General features: G+C 36.7%; 1 protein-coding gene across 1 annotated transcript in view; it reads left to right on the top strand.

Annotated features, from left to right (window-relative positions):
* CWF19L2 (CWF19-like 2, cell cycle control (S. pombe)) overlaps positions 1-19,449 on the top strand; it is a 136,663-nt gene that overhangs the window by 56,569 nt on the left and 60,645 nt on the right. Inside the window, exons 11-12 of the mRNA XM_011926659.1 lie at positions 16,259-16,375; positions 18,949-19,086. Coding sequence (XP_011782049.1) covers positions 16,259-16,375; positions 18,949-19,086 — 255 coding nt within the window. The remainder of the gene's footprint in view (positions 1-16,258; positions 16,376-18,948; positions 19,087-19,449) is intronic.

Raw genomic sequence — 19,449 nt, 5'->3', positions numbered from 1 at the left:
TTAGAAATTAGAGTGGAATACAAAGTTGTTTACTACTATGGAGATTTGATGATGTTCTAGAGGAAAATCGTGTAATACTTCTGATGGAAATTTTGCTCTTTGAGAGAAAAGAAAACCCCATGCATAGAATGCTCGAACAGGGAAGAATTCTTTCATTGCTTAGCTCGTTTGTTGGAAGTATTAAGTTACAGGAATAAGGTAAATCTCTTCATTCACATATCTATGAATATCATTTTGGCTTTAGTGAAAAACCATCAGCACTTTTAATTATTAGTTTGCTTATCCCTCCTCCTTTAGAGGGTGAACTGTTTAGTATTTAGGACGAGGGTTATTCTTTCAGTTCATATCTAGTATGTGGAGTAATACTTGACATCATGTAGGCAACCAAGACATACGGAAATACGTGTTTTATCAATGTCTTTTATTCTCTGTAGTATTTTATTGTAAATCTTAAAAATGATCCATGATCTTCTACATCATCTAGTCTGGCCATCACACAAGTGCAGCTTCTTTATTTTAACGTTAAGCCAACCACATAACTTCTCCATCTAACTCGTGCTTGAACGCTGAGTGATGAGGTCTCACTGAGTTTTGGATATTGCTAGTTTTATATCAGGAAAAATCTAATCCTAATTCTTTAATATGTTAGTCCGAATCTGCCCTTCCATAACTTGGGCCTGTTAATAATTCTTCAACCGAGTCACATTATGTATACATTTAATCTAAAGGAATTTAGCTCTGTACTTTATAAGAAAAGATAATGCAGGAAATTAAGCTCAACATTTGTAACAAAGAATGAAATAATCTTTGCCTAATGGTGTAGTAGCTTTAAAGTTTTGTCTACACTGCTGATAAAGAAGAGAAATGCATTTTGATCCCGTTCATGTACGTAGAGAGGGTTTACGGACATTCTCTTTAAAGAAATTGAAGAATTAACTAAGGGCCATAGAGAAATATTAATAAATAGATACATTCATTTTGTATATAAATCAGGTACTTTACTAGTTATTTGAAGTATTTCCAGTAGTAGTTTGACCATATTCAATTACTGCTTTAACACTGTCTTTTAGACCTGATTCTTGGGTGCATTGTTCACTGTGTTCACAAGTTCACTTGTCATTGCTGTGATTCCCAGAATATGTGAACTCTTAAGACTGTGTCTTTTTAGAAATGTTTTAGCATCCCAATCTCTGCAGTCGATCCCCTAAGCATGGTACAACAGAAAAAAAGTTACAAAGACTGTAAAAAACTTGCTTGTGGTTTACTTTTAATATTTAAACAGTGAGGTTTTACCTTTACTCAACGAATACTTTGCAGTTCCTTCTTTGTAGAAGGCCTTTGCACTCTCAATTTTCTAGGTCAAATATTTTAAATCTGAAGTAAACATTATTGTAGCTTTGCTACAATTTATATACAATTTATTCTATTTACCTTGCCATGTTACTGTAGGCACACTTTACTTGAGGTATAGTCTTGCTTGACACAGAGTAGGTGTGCAAAAGTATTATTTCCTATTAGTCAGTTAGCTAGTGTTTTCCCCAGCCAAGTAAAAAAGGTCAATAGATGTACCTATTTTCTATACAGTTCAGCTTGTATTTTTTAACTCTTCTTAAAGTATCCCTCATTGCTGTGCAGTTAGAAATATCATCTTAGGCATTACTAGAGGGCTTATTTCTTGAAATAGAGTATTACTGTAGGAGCAAATATTTTAAGCAAAAACAAAGCAAATGATATATAAATACAAACCAGTATTAGCATACAGAATCTATCTGTTCTATAGTCTCATACCTCACATAAAATTAATCGTGAAATGGTGTCAGTTTTACCTGCTAAATATTTCTTAACTCTGCTCTTTGTTTTTTATATCTGCCACACTAAGATGACCATCATCTCTTGTCTTGACATCCTAAGTAGCTGTTTTCTCTCCTGCCTCAGTGCCTTTACACAGTCTTTCTTTGCCTAGAATATTTTTCTTGTAGTTACCTTCTGTATATCCTTGAGATCTTAATTCAGACATCATGTACTCCTTATAAAAGCTTTCTGTCAGGAAAGAGAACATACAAATAAGATTAATTATACAAATATATAATTACAGTCCTTTGACGGTGCTTCAAAGGAAAAGTATAGAAATATGGAAGTATTGAATAGGACCTAGTGCAATCTACGCATCCACAGAATGTTCTGAGGCTATAGCCATTATTTTGGGATCCTCTTACCATTTGTAACTTTGCCAAAGGAAAAGCTATTCTATTTATGACTACTATCTGTAAGCCTTATTTGTCTACCACAAAAATAATCTTTAGTATGGTATTATCCTAGCTGGGAGTGTTGGCCTGTAGGCTTAGGAAACACCCACTCATATGACTATAGCATGTATTTAATTCTTAATGCTTTCTGGGGTAGTAAAAAATTTTTTATTGTTTTATGAACAGTATTTTCTCAAGTATAATAATTTAGAGAAATTGTAGAGTAGTTGTTTTGGATAGTTATGATTGTATATTTATTAATGATCTAATTTTGGGATGAAGAATTATGTCATAGACTATCTCAAACTTTGAACAGGGCTCTGTAACAGATACTGAAGCCACAACTAATTGATTTCCTTAGCGAGGGAAGAATGACCTAGCAGCAGCCTGTCTCCTTCCCCAGTTTGCTTCTATTCCCTCAAATGCTCATTATTTTTTTTCTCACTAACTACTATTAGCATTTAATTCTCTTTTCTGTTGTTAAATTTAAGGGGAAAATGAAATATTACTGCATATGAAAAATATTGAGTCCTTATGCTGTTCAGTAGCATTTGAAACTTAGGTTTTGTCTTGTAGGGATGGATTCATACATGTTCTGTTTCCAGATTTTTTTTTTTTTTTTGTAGGGGGAAGGGTTAGATGGAGGGACAATGTCACATAATTATATATTTTCAGTTTAAAGGGAAAACATTTTAAGTGGAAAAAATACAAACCCAAAGTAAATTTTCTCCTTGTACGTGTTTTAAAATTAACCATATTGTAGAATGCATAACGAATTGTTGAAGATAGAAATCAAATTTAATGTGGTTTTAGAAAAACTGAAAATACAGTTTTCAATTTCATAGTGTGTAAATATGCAGGTACCAAAGAGGTTCTGAATAGAATAATTATAGTAGACAGTTGTTAATGAAGATTGATGAGGAAGAGAAATAAAATTAGTTGAGTGAAACTCCACAGTACTGAAAAAAAGGAAAGAAAAGAAAAACACTTGCTATATCACAGTGAATCATAGGAAAATCTTATAGTATTTATTATGTTCCTATCTACTGAAAAATAGTAAATAATCTATGTGTCATTCTTTGATTTAACAGAAAATTAAGTTATAATTAGTATAGCTATTATTTATTAATAATTAGTAATAATGTCTGTGGCATTAGCCAATAGTAACACAAAAGAGATAAGAGAGAACATAACATAGAGTAGATACGATATACAAAGGATAGATAAAAAAACTGAAATTACTAAAATAGAAAATAAAAAATAAATAGAAATGATTTAAGAAAAAACCCAAGAATTTATTCTTTGAAAAAAGTTAGCCTCTAAGAAGGCCAATTTAAAAAAAAAAAAAAAAAAAGAAAGCACGATAGTATATTAAGAATTTTAAAAGGAGGACAGTATAGACAGAATTGAGAATTTAAAAACATTTTTAAAAGGGCTGCATTGAGCCTGTATGATGCCTTCATGGAGTTAGAAAAAGATGTCTCCTTTGGGCAGATGCAGTCCTGTGAATGCTTTTGTACAAATTAAATAGTAGCCTTGGGTTAGGACATTCATCTCAGTGATCAGAGTGTAGCTTGGTGTTCAGTCCACCCACTGCCTTGGCCAGGTACTTGTGTGTAGGGAACAACTTGTGGACATAATTAGAGATAAAATAGAAATTATTCAAAAGCCATGAAAATACTAAGAATAGTAATAAGTGATTATGGAAATTTTAAAAGATAAAAGTTGAAACATGTTTTATGGCATTCAGTGATAGCAAACTTGCAGGCTACCATCATGAACTCTGGAAGTTTGTAGACTACTGATAGGAAAATCTGATTTAGTAGGAGAGTTTTGCTTTATTTCCCAATGTTAGAAAGGCTTTCAAACATTTACACTTTTTAATAATAGCTTTGAATCAAAGCAATGTATGCTTTTTCATTTTCTTTTTAATCAATGTATTACATACAAGTAGCGCTAGGCCTGCCTATACCAAATAGTAACAATGTCATGAGTTCTTTCCAGACCTTCTTGCAATCCTGGTGGAAGCCACTTTGGTTCTTAGTTGTTTCTTTTGCTTTACTTCTGTATTTTTAAATTATCTCTTGATCCAGTAAATAGATACTGTTAGGCCAAATAGTATTTTATAATTGCCTTTCTTTTATGTAAATAAATAAAATTTCTTAATTTGCATTTTCTTCTTCTTCTTCTTCTTCTTGTTCTTCTTCGTTTGTTTCATATTCTTTACTAATTTTTCTCTTACTTCCAACAGCTTGTTAAAATATATCCCAATTCAGTCAGCAAGGAAGCTGAGGTCTGATTAGATTTCTTTGTACTGCAGTCTATAAACTGACTCTTAGTAGAAAGCTGTGGCCATCCTAGGGCTCATCTCATTTGTTTCCCTTCTTTTAGGGATTACACTCCTCTAGAGATCAATGTCTAAAAATGGTTGTTTCATGTATTTGTCCTGTTGTCTAGTTTTTTTAAACAGCAACAGGTTATACTGTTTTTTTGTTAGTCCATCATGACCTGAAATGGAAGTCAAGCATAGATATTTTAACAAAATAAGAGTACCAGGTCCTGTTCTCTTCCCCTCATTGTTACCAACATGGATCTTGTGTAATACTATTAAGTAATTGCAAGTTTTAATCTTGTTTGTTGTTAGGTAGTAGGAAAAATCAATAAAGTGATTTTAAATTAGTTTTATTAGCTAAATAATAATTTACAACCAAGATTGGCAGACTTCTGTAGAGACCAAATAGTATATATTTTAGATTTTGTGTGCTGTACAATCTGTGCCACAGTGATTGAACTGTTACTGTATCATGAAGGCAGCCACAGATAACACATAAATGAATGAGCATGGTTGTGTTCCAATAAAACCTTATTTATGGACACTAAAATTAGAATTGCATAGACTTTTAATTTGTCATGAAATACTATTGTTTTGATTTCCCCTTAGTCATTTAATAATGTAAAGACCATCCTCAGCTTATGGGCTGACTAAAAACAAGCACAAGACTGGAGTTGGCCTGTGGCCCATAGTTTGTTGACAGTGATACAGATTCTTAAGCCTCATATTCTGTATTAATGTGATGGGAAATTGGGAACTTACTCATTGTTTCTGAGCTCCTCAATATTTCTGTCTTGGTTACCCAAAGTGGCAAAACTTAGTGTGATTTGTATTGGCAGGACTAAGGAACATAAAGTAGAGAAGTGGGTAGAAGAGGAAAGTGGGTTAGCTTTGGGAGTATAATGAATCTGTCTGAGGCACCAGCTTGTTAATTTCATTTATCAAGCATTTATTGAGTACCCACTGTTTGACACTGTGCTAGGTCCTATCGATACAAAGCAGTATGCAGCTTGGTCTTTGATCTCGAAAGGTGGGGAAGACAGTTAAGTTTTAAATATCTGTTGGGGTAGGCACGGGACAAAGGGAAGTGAAGCCGGAGCTGCGGGCACTTTTTCTGCCTGCGGAAAGGCCATCTTGTGCCCCACCTCCCTCCCCAGCTCCTGCAACACAAATGCCGAGCACACCATGGTTTGTGGGATACAATCCATACAGTCATCTTGCCTACAACAACTACAGGCTGGGAGGGGACCCAGCTGCCAACAGCCGAGTCACAGCATCCTCTGGTATTACGATTCCAAAACCCCCAAAGCCACCAGATAAGCCAGTGATGCCCTACATGAGGTACAGCTGAAAGGTCTGGGACCAAGTAAAGGCTTCCAACCCTGACCTAAAGTTGTGGGAGACTGGCAAGGTTATTGGTGGCATGTGGCAAGATCTCACTGATGAAGAAAAACAAGAATATTTCCTTTGGGTAGATACCCAGTAGTGGAATTGCTGGATCAAATGGCAGTTCTGCTTTTAGTTCTTTAAGGAATCTCCACACTGTTTTCCATAATGGCTGTACTAGTTTACATTCCCACCAGCAGGGTAGAAGTGTTCCTTGTTCACCGCATCTGTGCCAACATCTACTGGTTTTTGATTTTTTTATTATGCTCCTTCTTGCAGGAGTAAGGGGGTATCGCATTGTGGTTTTGATTTGCATTCCCCTGATCATTAGTGATGTTGAGCATTTTTTCATATGTTTGTTGGCCATTTGTATATCTTCTTTTGAGCATTGTCTACTCATATCTGTAGCCCACTTTTTGATGGTTTTTTTTTTTTTTTTTATTTACTGATTTGTTTGAGTTCATTATAGATTCTGGATATTAGTCCTTTGTCAGGTGTATAGATTGTGAAGATTTTCTCCCACTCTGTGGGTTGTCTGTTTACTCTGCTGACTTCCTTTGGCTGTGCAAAAGCTCTTTAGTTTAATAGGTCCCAACTATGTATATTTGTTTTTATTGCATTTGCTTTTGGGTTCTTGGTCATGAAATCCTTTCCCAAGCCAATGTCTAGAAAAGTTTTTCCAGTGTTATCTTCTAGAATTTTTATAGTTTCAGGTCTTAGGTTTAAGTCCTTAATCTATCTTGAGTTGGTTTTTGTATAAAGTGAGAGATGAGGATCCAGTTTTATTCTCCTACATGTGGCTAGCCAACTATCCCAGCACCATTTGTTGAAAAGGGCGTCCTTTCCCCACTTTATGTTTTCGTTGGCTTTGTTGAAGATCAGTTGGCTTTAAGTATTTGGGTTTATTTCTGGGTTCTCTATTCTGTTCCATTGGTCTATGTGCCTATTTTTATACCAGTACCATGCTGTTTTGGTGACTATGGCCTTATAGTATAGTTTGAAATCAGGTAGTGTGATGCTTCCAGATTTGTTCCTTTTGCTTAGCCTTGCTTTGGCTTTATAGGCTATTTTTTTAGTTTCTTTGAATTTTGGAATTTTTTTTCTAATTCTGTGAAGAATGATGGTGGTATGCTGATGGGGATTGTGTTGAATATGTAGATTGCTTTTGACAATATGGTCATTTTCACTGTATTGATTCTACTCACCCATGAGCGAGGGATGTGATTCCATTTGTTTGTGCCATCTGTAATTTCTTTCAGCAGTGTGTTGTAGTTTTCCTTGTAGAGGCTGTTCGACTCTTTTGTTAGGTATATTCCTAAGTATTGTATTTTTATTTTAATTTTTGCAGCTCTTGTAAAAGGGGTTGAGTTCTTGATTTGATTCTCTGCTTGTTCGCTGTTGGTGTGTAGAAGAGTTACTAATTTGTGTACATTAATCTTGTATCGAGAAACTTTGCTGAATTCTTTTATCAGTTCTAGGAGCTTTCTGGAGGAGTCCTTAGGGTTTTCAGGGTAAACAATCATATCGTCAGCAAACAGTGACAGTTTGACTTCCTCTTTACCGATTTGGATGCCCTTTGTTTCATTCTCTTGTCTGATTGCTCTGGCTAGGGCTTCCAGTACTGTGTTGAAGAGGAGTGGTGAGAGTGGGCATCCTTGTCTTGCTCCAGTTCTCAGAGGGAATGCTTTCAACTTTTCACCATTCAGTATTATGTTGGCTGTGGGTTTGTCATAGATGGCTTTTATAACGTTAAGGTATGTCCCTTGTATGCCAATTTTGCTGAGAGTTTTAATAATATAGGGATGCTGGATTTTGTCAAATGCTTTTTCTGCATCTATTGAGATGATCATGTGATTTTTGTTCTTAATTCTCTTTATGTGGTGAATCACATTTATTGACTTGCGTATGTTAAACCATCCCTGCATCCCTGATATGAAACCCACTTGATCATGGTGGATTATCTTTTTGATATGTCATTGGATTCGGTTAGCTAGTATTTTGAATGCAAAGGATTTTAACATCTGTGTTCATCAAGGATATCAGTCTGTAGTTTTCTTTTTTGGTTATGTCCTTTCCTGGTTTTGGTATTAGGATGATGCTGGCTTCACAGAATGAATTAGGGAGGGTTCCTTCTTTCTCTATCTTGTGGAATAGTGTCAAAAGGATTGGTACCAATTCTTCTTTGAATGTCTGGTAGAATTCATCTGTGAATCCATCTGTTCCTGGACTTTTTTTTGTTGTTAATTTTTTAATTACCATTTCAATCTCACTGCTTGTTACTGGTGTGTTTAGGGTATCTAATTCTTCCTGATTTAAGCTAGGAGGGTTGTATTTTTCCAGGAATTCATCCATCTCTTCTAAGTTTTCTAGTTTATGTACGTAAAAGTGTTCATAGTAGCTTTGAATGATCTTTTGTATTTCAGTGGTGTCAGTTGTAATATCCCCTTTTTTGTTTCTTAGCAAGGTTATTTGGATTTTCTCTCTTCTTGTTTAATCTTGTAATAGTGTATCAATTTTATTTATCTTTTCAAAGAGCCAACTTTTTGTTTCATTTATCTTTTGTGGTTTGTTTGTTTCAATTTCATTTAGTTCTGCTCTGATCTTGGTTATTTCCTTTTTTCTGTTGGGTTTGGGTTTGGTTTGTTCTTTTTTCTCTAGTTCCTTGAGGTGTGACCTTAGAATGTCACTTTGTGCTCTTTCAGACTTTTGAACTATTCAGGCTATGAACTTTTCTCTTAAGCCCTGCCTTTGCTGTATCCCAGGGGTTTTGATAGGTTGTGTCATTATTGTCTTTCAGTTCAGAGAATTGTTTAATTTCCATCTTGATTTCGTTTTTGACCCAATGCTCATTCAGGAGCAGGTTATTTAATTTCCATGTATCTGCATGGTTTTGAAGGTTCCTTTTGGAGTTGATTTCCAGTTTTATTCCACTGGGGTCTGAAAGAGTGCTTGATATAGTTTCAATTTTCAATTTTCTTAAATTTATTTAGACTCATTTTATGACCTATCAAATGGTCTATCTTGGAGAAAGTTCTATGTGCTGTTGAGTAGAATGTGTATTCTGCAGTTGTTGGATGAAATGTTCTGTATATATCTGTTAAATCCATTTGTTCCAAGGTATAGTTTAAATTTGTAGTTTCTTTGTTGACTTTCTGTCTTGATGACCTATCTAGGGCTATCAGTGGAGTATTGAAGTCACCCACTATTACTTTGTTGCTGTCTATCTAATTTCTTAGGTCTGTTAGTAATTGTTTTATAAATTTGGGAGCGCCACTGTTAGGCACATACATGTTTAGGATTGTGATATTTTCCTGTTGGACAAGGCCTTTTACCATTATGTACTGTCCCTGTTTGTCTCTTTTAACTGCTGTTACTTTAACGTTTGTTTTGTCTGATATAGGTATAGCTACCCCTCCTCACTTTTGGTGTCCGTTTGCATGAAATGCCTTTTGCCACCCCTTTATTTAAGAGTGTGTGAGCCCTTATGTGTTAGGTGAGTTTCCTGAAGACAGCAGATAGTTGGTTGGTGAGTTCTTATCCATTCTGTGGTTCTGTATCTTTTAAGTGGAGCATTTAGGCCATTTACATTCATTTGATGTTAACATTGAAAGGTGAGGTACCATTGCTTTTCTCATGCTCTTTGTTGCCTGTGTACTTTTGTTTTTGTTTTTGTTTTATTGTTTTTTCCTTTTAACTTGTATTTTTTTTATAGGTCCTGTGTGATTTATGCTTTAAAGAGGTTATGTTTTGATGAAAAAGATTTGTTTCATGATTTAGCAAAAGGAACCTTCAAAACCATGCAAAAGGTGGTTTGGTAATGGCGAATTCTCTCAGCATTTGTTTGTCTGAAAACAGCTGTATCTTTCCTTCATATATCATGCTTAGTTTTGCTGGATACAAAATTCTTGGCTGATAAATTTTTTGTTTGAGGAGACTGAAGATAGGTCTCCAATCCCTTCTAACTTGTAAGGTTTCTGCTGAGAAATCTGCTGTTGTTCTGTTGGGTTTTCCTTTATAGGTTACCTGGTGCTTCTGTCTCACAGCTCCTAAGATTCTTTCCTTCGTCTTAACTTGGGATAACCTGATGACAATGTGTCTAGGCAAAGATGTTTTTGTGATGAATTTCCCAGGTATTCCTTGTGCTTCTTGTATTTGGCTGTCTACGTCTCTCGCAAGGCCGGGAAAGTTTTCCTTGATTATTCCACCAAATATATTTTCCCGGCTTTTAGAATTCTCTTCTTCCTCAGGTATACCGATTATTCCTAGGTTTGGTTGATTAACATAATCCCAGACTTTGGAGGCTTTGTTCATATTTTCTTATTTTTTTGTCTTTGTCTTAGTTGGTTTGGGTTAATTTGAAGACCTTGTCTTTGAGCTCTGGATTTCTTTCTTCTACTTGTTCAATTTTATTGTTGAGACTTTCCAGAGCATTTTGCATTTCTAAAAGTGTGTCCAAAGTTTCCTGAATTTTTTATTGTGTTTTCTTTAAGCTATCTATTTCCTTGAATATTTTTTCCTTCACTTCTTGTATCATTTTTCGGATTTTCTTGCATTGGGCTTCGCCTTTCTCGGTTTGCTCCCGGATTAGCTTAATAACTAACCTCCTGAATTCTTTTTCAGGAGGTTAGAAATCAGGGATTTCTTCTTGATTTGGATTCATTGCTGGTGAACTAGTGTGATTTTTGGGAGGCATTGAAGAGCCTATTTTTGTCATATTACCAGGGTTGGTTTTCTGGTTCCTTCTCATTTGGATAGGCTTTGTCAAAGGGAAGGTCTAGGGCTGAAGGCTATTTGAAGGCTATTGTTCAGATTCTTTTGTCCCATGGGGTATTCCCTTGATGTGGTACTCTCCGCCTTTTCCTATGGATGTGGCTTCCTGTGAACCGGACTGCAGTGTTTGTTGTCTCTCTTCTGAGTCTAGCCACCCAGCAAGTCTACCAGGCTCAGGGCTGGTACAGGGGGTTTTCTGCAGAGTCCTGTGATGTGAACTGTCTGTGGGTCTCAGCCATGGATACCAGTGGTTGTTCTGGTGAATGTGATGGAGGGTGCAGTGAATTCCATGAGGGTTGTTAGCTTTGGTAGTATAATGCTCCATTTTTGTGCTGGTTGGCCTCCTACCAGGAGGTGGCACTTTCCAGACAGCATCAACTGTAGTAGAGTGGAGAGGGACTAGTGGTGGGTGAGTCCCTAGAACTCCCAAAATATGCCCTTTGTCTTCCACTACCAGAGTGGATAGGGAAGGACCATCAGGCGGGGGTGGGGCTAGGCCTGAGCTCAGACTCTCCGTGGGCACGTCTTGCTGGGCTGCTGTCCGGGATGGGATGAGATTCCCAGGTCACTGGAGCTGTGTTACCTAGGAGGATTATGGTTGCCTCTGCTGAGTCATGCAGGTTGTCAGGGAAGTGGGGGAAAGCTGGCAGTTACAGGCCTCACCCAGCTCCCATACAAACTGAAGGGCCGGTCTCACCCCCACTGTCTCCCACCAACAGCGTGGAGTCTATTTCCAGGCTGAGGGCAAGATGGTCTTGAAAACTTACCCGAGGATATCTGCCTCCCAGCTGCGAGAGAAAAGGGCTTTAGTTCTTCCCCTGCCTGTGAAGTCTGTACGCAAGATTTGTGCCTTCCCCTGAGTTCTGGCCAGGAAGCTCCTCACCCTGTTGAAATGGTTACAAAGTTCAGCTAGATAGTTCCTTTTCCCTGTGGAGTTTTACCCCCTGCTCCTCTGGCCACCCTCCTGTTGGATCCCTGTGGTGCTAGGCAGGAACGGGCTGTTTGGGGACCCAGCGAGCTCCCAGGGCCTTTCTGCTCCTTCCTCTACCCCTGTATTTTGCTCGGCCCTCTAACTTGACTCAGCTCCAAGTAAAGTCGAAAACTTATCCTGAAAACAGAACTTCAGCTTCTCCAGTGGGGGTGTGTGTTCAGGAGGAAGTGTGTTCCCACTTCCACAGTTGGAGCACTCACAGTATTTGGGGTGTCTCTCAGGTCCTGCAGGAGCAGTCTGCTTCCTTCAGAGGGTCTGTGGGTCCTCTTGGGATTGCTGGTTTGTTCTTGCAGTCGATCTGGAGCTAAAATTCACAGTGCAAGCCCCTGCATGCTGCTCTGTCCAGAGCTACAATCTAGTCTTGCCTTGTGACTGCCACGATCTCCTGAATCCTCATTTTTTTATTACTATAAAAATGATATGCACTTGTGGGAGAAATTTATTATCTCACAAATATTATAGATACCAACAGGGAAGGTTTATTCTGGTTATGTTAGCAAATTGATTTTGTAGCTTTATATGAAGTGTTTTGTTTTCTCCTTTCTTCCTTTAAAATAAGAATCCATGATTTTTGTCAGCCAGAAGGCTCTTTTATGGATTAATGAGTAAATGATCCCAGAGCATTTTGGGATTTGTTAATTAAAGTGTTCGTATAAAATACTTTAATAAATTATCAGTTTTGATGTTTTTAAAATATAAAGTCCTCCAGAGCAAACTGTAATTGTTGGGGATGATTTAAAAACCTGGAGCATTTGGCATTCTTATGAAAATGGAAAGAGTTTATAAATGCTTTTTAGTTATATCAAGAAGTGCTTCTGGTTTCTTTTGAGATAAATTGCAAAATTACATGGATGATGAAAATGTTTTTGCATATTTTCTGTGTAGAGTGAACTTCTCATTTCTGTCTTGTATTTTAATGCCATGTAGATGGTTAGATGCACTCTATCTTGGGTACCCAAAATGGAACAACTTGGGGTCTTATGTATTAGCAGTCCTAAGGAACAGAAAGTTTGCAAAGGGAGGAAAGAAGGAGCTCACTGAAGGGGAAAGTGGGTTAGTATTGGGATACAATTAATCTGTCTGAGGCGCCAGCTTGTTAATGATATTTATTAAGCATTTATTGAATTCCCATTATTGTTTGACACTGTGACAGGTCCTATAGGTACCAAGTAGTGTATAGCTTAGTCGTTGTCCTGCAAAGAGAGATAAATATAAATAGACAAATAATACTGAAAATATTGCAGTCTAGCAACATACGTGTGCTGAAAATTTTTGGGAACAGAGCATTGGCTGTGACTAAATTCTTAATTTCCTAGTTGAGCAAGAAGGGGTAATTGTTCCGTGCAGAGGAAATACAATTTACAGTACGTTTACAAAAATTACAAGGAACTAGAAAAGTCTAGGGCCAGAATTTGAAGGCTTTGTATACTGTGTGAAAATGCTTTACCTTTATTTCACTATTTAGACTGTAGTGTAGGATCAGGGTTGTTTATATATATTTTAAGATTTTACAGACCATGATAGATTAATAGTTTTATAAAATACAATAAAAAATAATCATAGAAAAATGAAATATTTTCTATGAAAGTCCCAAGTTTTTATTTAGATTGAACCAACATAAAATGATTCTTAGGATTCTTATATTTGTCTGTTTTCATGCTGCTGATAAAGACATACTTGAGACTGGGCAATTTGCAAAAGAAAGAGGTTTAATTGAACTTACAGTTCCACATGGCTGAGGAGGCCTCAAAACCATGGCTGAAGGCAAGGAGGAGCAAGTCACATCTTATGTGGATGGCAGCAGGGAAAGAGAGAGCTTGTGCAGAGAAACTCCCGTTTTTAAAACCATCAGATCTCGTGAGATCCATTCACTATCACAAGAACAGCACAGGAAAGACTTGCCCCCATGATTCAATCATCTCCCACCGGGCCCCTCGTACAACATGTGGAAATAATGGGAGCTACAAGAGGAGATTTGGGTGGGGACATGGAGACAAACCATATCACTTCTATACACTTTTTATAAAACACTCAGTTTCTGTACTTACCTCATCATGGATTAGTAACAAATATTTAATGTCTAGTAACTCTTGGACTTGTGATGGCCTGTGGGCCATACTTGCAGTGGTGTTGATCTTCTGGTGATAAATGGTCCCTGCAGATTTTTAAGCAAAGAATAGCTTAAATAGTATTTGTTTTTCACACAGTGAATTATTTTGCAATATGGTGATGATTAGGTTTCAGGCTGAAGGGCTGGAAACCAAGAAACCCTGGAATCATCAGCATTTGAGCATTTGAGGGGTAGCTGGAAATGGAGGAGAAAGTGAAGGTGACTTTGTTTATATTAATGATTCACCTGGGGAGTAGTTTCACCACTAGGCCATAAGCTTATAGAAGGCAGGGGTTATATTTCTTTTAGCTCCTAAGATTAAATAGACATTTCAGAAATATTTGATGAATGAATGGAAAAATGGATGAATTAATAAATGAATGAATGTGTCCTAGAGGTAAAGGCAGAACCAGGAGAGCGTAGAGTGTTTAAAACTGGAATAAGAGGAATTTCAGGATAGAGAATGTAATAAACAGAACCAAATGCTTTCAAATCAGGGAAGATGACAATTTAATAATTATATATTAGACTTAGTAATTTGAAAGTCTTAGGGAGACCAGCTTTATCAGTGCGGTAAAGTTAGAAGCCAGATTATAATGTGTTGCCTATCTCTACTATCTGGTAAGGGAGTGAGTAGAAAGATCTTTTAAAAGATGGCACTTCATTAATTAATGTTCATTTATTTATTGAGGAAGAAAAGTAATGATAATCTTTTGTATCAATTTAGTATTGTGTGTGAATGTAAGATCAATAATAGGTATATATTATTTTTCTTCCATTTCAGCAGGGAAACTAACATCTATTAAATGGAATTGGGGTTGATTTTTTCTATATTTGATTCCAATTGAGAAGAAAACTAAAATGTGAATAGTTTGCTTGGTCTTGTTTCAAGTGGATTTTTAATGAATTCATTCCTTAATATTATTTTTGTTTTTAATTTTTTAAAACTAGATTCAGGGGTTGCATATGCAGGTTTGTTGCAGGGATATATTGCATAATGGTGAGGTTTGGGCTTCTGTTTTACCCATCACCTGAATAGTAAACATTGTTCCCAATAAGTAATTTTTTCTATCCTTACTCCCTTTCCATCTTCCCCTCTTTTGGAGACTGCAGTGTCTATTATTTCCCTCTTTATGTTCATGTGTACCCATTGTTTAGTTCCCACTTTTAAGTGAGAACATACAGTATTTGATTTCCTGAGTTATTTCACTTAGGATAATTGCCTGTAGCTCCATCCATGCTGCTGTGCAAGACATTTCTTTTTTTTTGTGGTTGTGTAGTATTCCATGGCATATATACACCATATTTTCTCTATTCAATCATCCATTAATAGACACTTTAGTTGATTCCATGACTTGGCTATTGTGAGTAGTGCTGTGATAAACATACAAGTGCAGGTGTCTTTTTGATGTAACAATTTCTTTACCTTTGTCATTCTCTAATATTCTTTATTGATTATTAGAATCCTTCCAGTCACATTCCATTTCCATCAGAGAATAAAGTTTACTCTTATTCTGTACTGTGCCAGGCTTATATTTGTCCAAAAGTTTGTTGGAAAAATATTATGGCTTGAAAGTATGTGGGATATAATTCCTTCTGAAAAGTCAGAAAACTGAATAGCATTTGAAAGCTGTTAATAGAAAGAATAGAAGTTACGGGTAGTATCATTATATTTGCTAATTTAGCAAGTTTGTCTTTGGTTATTTTATTCGTATAATCAAATTTTAATAGGATATTTAAATTTAAAAAACATTACATCTGCTGCCCATCCCATAAGTGATGGGCATTCTCATACAATGCCACATGGACTATTGATACTTCGTCATTTTTTTTTTTTTTTTTTTTTGAGGCGGAGTCTCGCTCTGTCATCCGGGCTGGAGTGCAGTGGCCGGATCTCAGCTCACTGCAAGCTCTGCCTCCCGGATTTACGCCATTCTCCTGCCTCAGCCTCCCGAGTAGCTGGGACTACAGGCGCCCGCCACCTTGCCCAGCTAGTTTTTTTTTTTTTTTTGTATTTTCAGTAGAGACGAGGTTTCACTGTGTTAGCCAGGATGGTCTCGATCTCCTGACCTCGTGATCCGCCCGTCTCGGCCTCCCAAAGTGCTGGGATTACAGGCTTGAGCCACCGTGCCCGGCCACTTTGTCATCTTTTAACATTGTCTAGATGAAAACTTTATTTGAAATTTTCTTCTCTTGGTTGCTTTTAAAAAAATACTAAAATAAACATTGGGTATTTTTCACTCTTTCCCCAAACGATTATGTTCATTTTATAGTATAGATAGTAATGAAAATCCAGGAGATTTAAGGCAATCCACAATATTATGTGAAAATGTTAATCATTTTAATGCTTTTTTTGCTATTAAATAAAAACATTCAACATTCTTCACAATAATTTCAATAGTTATCTCTAAATCTTTTTATAGAATGAAGACCAGCAAGAAGTAATCCTTGTCAGAACAGATCAGTCTGGAAGAGTATGGCCTGTGAACACACCCGGAAAATCTCTGGAATCACAAGGAGGAAGAAGAAAGAGACAGATGGTATGTTTAACATATGTCTTTGTTTATTAATTCAGAATTCCTTCTTTCCCTTGGGGCTTTCTTCATATCAGATTACAAAATATTTTCTGAAATGTAGCTTTTGAATGCCAATATTGGAAGGTAGTAAATGATGTTATTCTTACTTTTATTCTTAGTTATATCTTTTTGCCTTTTACAGAATGGAAAGTAATCCAACTGTGTTTTTTAAAACAGTTGTTAACATTAAATGTTTAAGGCAATTTTAATTTTAGTTTACATTTCTTTGATGTTGTTTTCAGCTGCTTTTGGCATACTTGCTATAGCTCTTAGGGAAAACTTTGGTCTCCCAGAGCTGTTACTAGTATTAGACAGCTAACTTGAGACCTGGTGATGGGGTATCCATACACAGTAATGGCTTAATTATGTAGGTGCCATGATCCTTTATAAAGCTAATTTTCTCTTCCATTTTCCAACTCTAGTAATTAGTTTTTAGCACTACCTTGAGGCTCTTGAGATGGCAAAAACAACATATTCAGCTTTCCCAAATTAGGTTTTTTATTTTAAATTTGGAAGATCAGACAAGTGATAATTGCATATACAAAAGAACTGTTCATTCAGAATATTTCTGTCAAATGTTTATTTTTTGCCTGTTGAGTGCCTGTGTTGCTAGAGATTCTAATTAATTCATTCAACAGATAGAAGTGGGATAGGTATGTCTTCTAATGTAATGGGAGGAATTTGGTGGTTGGAGAGGAGGTACAGGAGGAGAATAGTAAAGGTTTGAATTATATGAAATGGTGGAACCGACTAGGGATCCATAAATGCATTGTCGGAAGGCATCGAGGGCCCTTTTTGAGTTGCATATTACTTAGCAATTTAGGTATAGGAGTAAAGAAGGTAGACACTTTCACAAGTAGAGTTTGTTCTTTGAGTATGATGAAAAGACAAGAGGGCCAGAAATTAAGTGTCTGGAGCCAGGGGGTGATTGAAGTCATGGGATATGAGGTTTAAGCTAGTAAAGACAAGAATAGTAATGTTGGGAAATGTAGTTGCACTCCTGTTCCAAAGATCTCAAAGAAGTTAAAGATGAGGTTTTATTTGGATAAGGGAATGTGAGAGCAGCATTGGAAAGATTTGATTTGGGAGGAAATAAATAGTATTTTCCTGTTCCGCACCTGGGTATGGAACCAACTGATAGGAACATCTGGGACTGAATTAGATGGAGACCAGAATATCAGCTTTGCTTTTGATAAAGCTGTTTACAGAACAAAGGTTTAATAATTAGAAGTTGGTGTCTTAGTTTGGGCTACTATAACATAGACTGGATGGCTTAAACAACAGAAATTTGTTTCTCACAATTCTGGAGACTGAGAAGTCCAAGATTAGGGTGTTGGCAGCTTCATTGTCTGATTGGGGCATGCTTCTGGGTTTGTAGATGATGGTCTTCTTGTATAATCAAATGACAGAGAAAAGAGAGAGAGAGAGAGAACAAATGCTCATGTCTTTTAATAGAGGTACTGTATTAGTCAGGGTTCCCTAGAGGGACAGAACTAAGAGGATAGATGCATATATGAAGGGGAGTTTATTAAGGAGTGTTGACTCACATAATCACAAGGTAAAGTCCTATGTAGGCCATCTGCAAGCTGAGGAGCAAAGAAGGTAGTCCAAGTCCCCAAACCTCAAAAGTAGGGAAGCCGACAGTGCAGCCTTCAGTCTGTGGCCCAAGGCCCAAGAATCCCTGGCAAACCACTGGTGTAAGTCCAAGAGTCCAAAAACTGAAGAACTTGGAGTCTGATGTTTGAGGGCAGGAAGCATCCAGCGTGAGAGAAAGATGAAGGCCAGAAGACTCAGCCAGTCAAGTTCTTTCAACATCTTCTAGCCACCCTGGCAGCTGATTAGATGGTCACCCACGCTGAGGGTGGGTCTGCCTCTCCACTAACTGCCAGTCCACTAACTCAAATGTTAATCTCCTTTGGCAACACCCTCACAGACACACCCAGCGACAATACTTTGCATCCTTCTGTCCAATCAAGTTGGCACCCAGTATTAACCATCACAGGTTCTGATCCCATTTCTGAGTACTTCATGTTCATAGCCCAGTTACTTCCCAAAGACCTTGCATCTTAATACCTTCTTATTGAGATTTCAACATGTGAATTTTGGGGCAACATAATCATTAAATTCATAGCAGTGGATTTGCTAACACTTCACCTCTGTTTTTGATATACTTACTCCATCTCTGGATAACTTCAGTCTTCCCATCACAGTGGTAAGGAATTTTAACTATAAGGAGAAGAAGAGCAGAAAAGAGAGAAGAAGGGGTAGAGCAGTTTTGCTCTTTCATCAAAACTCATAAAGCAGATAATATCATGCTTCCATCCCTGGGGAAGAGGAGAGTAAAGAGGCAGAAGTAGGGAGTGTAATTCTAATGGAAGTTTTTTCACATGGAAGCTGGCAGACTAGGGATAAACTGGAAGGAAAGATTGTGATTACATAGTGGGATTTTTACATTTAACATCAAATTTTTATGTAATCCATTAAATACTTCAGAGACTCATGTTTTCATTAAATTAATAATGTTCATTCTGTCATAGGTTTCAACTCATGAGGAAAAAGAAAGGATCAGATACTTTCATGATGATGATAATCTAAGCCTAAATGATTTAGTCAAAAATGAAAAGATGGGAACAGCAGAAAATCAAAACAAGCTCTTTATGAGAATGGCATCTAAGGTAAGATATATTCCTAGGATACCTCTAAATTTTGAGAACCTGGTTTTTCAGTGTAACAGGGATCTGCTTTTTAGAGAGATCCGATTCTCTCTAATCTTGGTTCATTTTATTAAATTAAATCCTTTGTAAGACTTATTAGAAACATGCATTTTGGAATTGATCTGGTTGAGAAATAGACATTTGAAATTTTGTTTGTTTTTAAATATAGACTATGGTTTATTTCTGTAATGCATTCTGTGGAGATTTTAATTATACATTTGATCTACCATTTAAGAGAAAATTTTAAGCCAGAGTTAATGATTGACAGTGCGCTTATAGTTAGGTTACCACTCCGTCTTGTCTTAACGTTCCTCCAATTCTTCA

This window comes from Colobus angolensis, unplaced genomic scaffold (assembly GCF_000951035.1).
Source record: "Colobus angolensis palliatus isolate OR3802 unplaced genomic scaffold, Cang.pa_1.0 Scaffold7, whole genome shotgun sequence".
In the NCBI taxonomy this organism is placed as follows: domain Eukaryota; kingdom Metazoa; phylum Chordata; class Mammalia; order Primates; family Cercopithecidae; genus Colobus; species Colobus angolensis.
This window is presented reverse-complemented; position numbering and strand designations above follow the sequence as displayed.